This window comes from Phaethon lepturus, unplaced genomic scaffold, assembly GCF_000687285.1.
Source record: "Phaethon lepturus isolate BGI_N335 unplaced genomic scaffold, ASM68728v1 scaffold5617, whole genome shotgun sequence".
Taxonomy (NCBI): Eukaryota; Metazoa; Chordata; class Aves; order Phaethontiformes; family Phaethontidae; genus Phaethon; species Phaethon lepturus.
Genome location: NW_010551024.1, coordinates 67,066 through 71,695, shown reverse-complemented (window position 1 = coordinate 71,695; position 4,630 = coordinate 67,066). Strand labels below are relative to the sequence as shown.

The window sequence follows — 4,630 nt, the reverse complement described above, 5'->3', positions numbered from 1 at the left end:
CATTCCTGAATCCTTTACATAGTACAGAATTCTGATCAGGTGTTCTGTGGTTTCTTGGGTTCCTTTTTTCTCTTCTGAAAAATTTATAATACATTTCTTACCAGTCATAAGTTAGCACCAGTCACAGGGTATCACCGCAGATACATTCCAAACCTCAGATTACCATCTGTGTTACCCTTTCATGGGCCAGTTCTATTTTGGAACATGGAAACAAATGTTACTCAGACTTTCTAATTTAAGTACATTAAACTTTGAATAGTGTGATTGTTTCTAGTCTGTGGGTGTTGATAAGGATATGACAGAATGGAAAAGGTTATGGAGTAGGCCTGAGAACACGAAGAAATAAAAAAACCCTATGCACATACTCTGCATGTTTCATAAACAAACTTACTCTATTACTTCTCACACAGCAAAATAGCTGGATGTTCAGCTACATCTGTTTTCTTTCCCCTATTATTTTTTAGCATATCTAGTTTCACATAGTGTTCTAGTAGTTCTGGTTCCTCCATGAGGTTGTGTGGTGCTCTGTGAACAACGCATCATTTATTTCAAACTGCCATCTCATAATTTGTGCACGAAGCATAACCCTTTCACTTACTGCATCATCTACCAATCTAAATCTCCTGTATTAGAACTTGCATTCATTTTCTTCCCCATGCTTCAGTCCCGTGTTATTTTATATCATACTATAACCTAATTGGTTTTTTCTCCCTCTGCTTTTATATTAAAATGGCATTAAATATTGAGCTATTGTCTCACCTTCTACTGCCATTTTCTAGACAAAATCTCTTTCTGGATTAGTCAATTAAACACCTGATTAGTCACTGTGTGATGTATCTATCTTTAGAGAAATCTTTTTGGCTGAAAACACTAGTGGTAAAACATATCAAAATTTTGTTCATCAGGTCCCAGATAAGCCTCAGGCAGAACCCTTTACTGAGTGATTTTGTAGAAGCAATGACTTAAAGACATAGAGTTACTGCTGATTAATAATTCCATTTAGTCTTCTGCCTCTGTAAAGCAGTTTTGAAAAAACAGAATTGATAAGTACAAACATCTTAGAAATTATTGCATATTATGTTATCTTAGTTTTAATGTTTTTCTGCTTGTAAAGCCCTGTTTTCTGCTAAATAAAGCACACCATTCCAGGATAAATTAATTAAATATTTTGGCAACAGCTACATGAGGTATGATCCACCATTAAATATTACTTAACATAGGCAATTGTGCCCCTTTCACATCATAAAAATTTCTAAATATCACTTTTCTGCTTTATAATTTTTTTTGTTTTAGTTGTTTTGGTTTTTTTTATAAAATGCAGCTGTGAGATTAATACAGTACAAAATGTCATATGTTTCTTAGGGCTTCTAGAGACAATTTGATACCATACTCTGTACTAGCTTTATGAAATATTTTTTGTCCTGTATTATTATTCTGCAGAGCTTGATTTCTGTGGTATTTTTAGTTGACTAGATACTATTCAGTAGACTGAACAGTCAGTTCTAATTTGGTTTTCTTCAGTTCTTTTTCACAGTATGGTGATTATTTATGTTACTGAAACATAGTAACTTGAAAGTTCAAAAGGAAATACATTATTCAAGAGAATATTGAAATAGTCCTAAAAATCAGAAAATCGGAAAAGAGCACAAAATACTAGTTAGCTTATAAGAGACACAAGAACAAATTAAGAAGTTGTGGCAAGTATATAAAATAAGCTATAAAGATAGAATATTTTGCTAAGATGTCTACATCTTCCAAGTGAAAATATACCAATCGGACTTTTCCATTAGTGAAAAGATTGAAACATGTTAAGTTTACTGGTTAAAGAAACTTTCCAGCAGCTGGCTAAATAAGCTACAGGTCCCCACTTCCAATTCCTTTCTTTTTTCATGCTTTCTGGTAGATAGCAAACAGATGACGCTTCTAGGAAACGAACTTTTTTTCCCATTGAAAGAGAAGTCTACCTTGCTCTAAATAAATAAACCAAAAATTCTGAAGGATTTACTAGAAGCGTGCCTATAAGCTTCAATAATAAGAGCAGAATCATTCCTCTGGTACACAAGATGATTGATTTTCCAGACAGAAAGGTTGAAAAATCCCTTTAGTTACATGTATTTTGTAAAGCTTTCTCTTTACCATAAAGCCATCTTGGTCTGCCTGTACTAACGTACAAAAAGGGCAAGGTTTTGACATCATCTGCAGAGAACTCCTCCTCTCACAGACCTCTAAAGCCCTGTTCAGTTAATAGCAGTGGCAAAAAAGACTAGGCAAGCTAATAACAGCAACTGGGGATCAAGTGCATCTTGCCAGCCTCAACAAATGAAGATAAACCAAACCAAATACTGAAAATCCTCCTGACGGTTTGAGCAGTAGTGACTAATAAGAAGTCATTATTAAGCCAGGCAAAACCCAGTAAGCACTGACTCTGCAAAAGCAAGGAAGGTCTTAATTAGCTTTGCATACCAAATACTAATGCTGTTAAAGATCTATCCTAACGAAAGGCTACTATTGCCAAATTGAAGTGTGATTCAGGATAGTCATAACCAAATAGCTCAAATTCTGTTTTTTTCTGCCAAAAGCATAATGCTGAGTCAGTCTTTTGTGTGAACATTTGTTCTGCATCATACACCAATTGCTGGTTTGATGTATTATTTTTGCACTACTTCTTAGTAATTATCAGAGCTTAGATTTCAGCTTTATTTTGTCTTATGTTGCTTATACAAGCAGCTATAGCAGTTTAAAAACACTATTGGATATAGGCGATATTAAAATGTAATTGGTGGACAGATTCCCTGTAAGCAGATGGAGTGAAAAGTGATGAAAAGAAAATACAGTGTAATACATAGATGATCTATAAAATATATACATTTTTTTCATTATCAACTAGCAGAATGCTGGAAAAATTATGATCTTCTTTCAAACAGATACAGATGCATTCTAAACATTTCAAATGTATATACATTTTTTATTACTATCACTTAAATTCCACATTTTCCTTGGTTTTTTTGTCTATAGTTGTATGCAGCCCAGGATCATACAATCCTAGTAATGGAATTCACTGTCTTCGGTGCGACAGCAGTTTGATCTATGGAGCAACAAAGTGCTAATGGCTGAGGGATCTGCACTCTTGCAATAGCTCTTACGTATTTTAACGTGGTAATGCCAATAAATATTTTAAAAATGTGTAGTTTGTTTTGGTTACATCAACAGAATACACTTGTTTTTAAGAAATAGTGATTCACCAGCATATTGGCAAAATGTTTTAGGTCATTGCACTTAAGACTACTTCATTTTTAAGGCCTTTAGAGTATCTGCTAGGTTAATACCAACAGAGACAATTAACTATTTAACTCACAAGAAGAAAATACAGAAGTAGAGCTATTTTGCATACTTAGTCCTTCGCTGATAGACCTCAGCTCCTCTCAACGCAGACTGGTGTAAGGAGTCTACATCGCAGCTTTCATCTACCTGTCCATTCAGTTGTTGGTCGAGAGGATTATAGTCAACAGCTCACAGTGTACATCCAGCACTGAAAGGGCAGGAATGTTGCAGTGTAGCCTCAAATCCCAAAAACTAGCTTTCAAGATGAATTACAGTATCACTACTGACCGGTTGGTAACTTCTTCCCAAAGAATGTAAAATTCCAGTTGGGTCAGTCATCTGTTCCACCGTTAAAGACAGCACGTTGAGCATAACACTTTTGCTCTTACCTGAAGAGAACAGAGAGTAACATAAAATGCCATGGTACTTTTTATGACACTCATCTTCTTTACTTTTGTAAGATTGTTGAGAATTACTAAGTTGTTGGCTCAATGCATTCCTTGTCATTTTTATTCATTCACAGCCTTATTTAAGTCGGTATTCAGTAACAGAATCCTGTTTAAAATCCTATTTGTTTTGTACTTGCAGATCATACCCCATGCAAACTGCAAAGTTTTGGATAAATATTACAGAGTTTATACTCTTTTCTCCTGTTAGCTCTTTTTCCTATCTATCTAGTTCATGTATAAAAATGAACTAGATGTGAAGGCCATTTTTAGCTCTCTGCAATATCTGGAAAATGGGGTTTGCAGGTGTTTGTTTTTTCAAGCACAAATATGGACCACAGGTTTAAATATGTATGTCTTCAGGAACTGTAATCTGAAAAGAGGAATAAAAAGAAATATTGTGCTACATCTAGGAAGTAATTTTTCAATATGATGTATTATCTTAAGAGACTACACTATGGGCATTCCACTAATACATTGTTTACATGACAGAGCCCGAACCTCCAAATATATTGTAATTTGATATGAAGGACAGAAAAACTGAAAAAAGTACATTTGAAAGTAACTAGTAAGACTGTATGATTTACCTTTCCCATTTGAATGAACTAAAGTAACTTCTATGTAAAACATATGCAACTAAGGCATTGGAAAAAATGGAAAACAAGCATTATTGGGATTCTAGAGTGACACTGTTTATTGCTCAAACACTAATACAAACAGCATAACTAGCAGAAAATATAAACCAGCTCTTTTTATCAAATGCCATTTGTAAATAAATAGCTGGGAAAGAGCATGTTAAAAAATGTTTAGCAGTTAAGAAATTAAAATCTATAAACCGTAATCCACAGAATGACTAAAGTCTA

The 4,630-nt window shown here is 34.2% G+C and overlaps 1 protein-coding gene across 1 annotated transcript in view; it reads left to right on the top strand.

The window, feature by feature from the left end:
• ZPBP (zona pellucida binding protein) overlaps nt 1-3,107 on the top strand; it is a gene marked incomplete at its 5' end in the record, with an annotated part of 24,010 nt that extends 20,903 nt beyond the window's left edge. The window contains one exon of the mRNA XM_010290715.1: nt 3,016-3,107. Within this exon, the coding sequence (XP_010289017.1) occupies nt 3,016-3,107 (92 nt within the window). The remainder of the gene's footprint in view (nt 1-3,015) is intronic.
• Between the last annotated feature and the right edge of the window lie 1,523 nt (nt 3,108-4,630).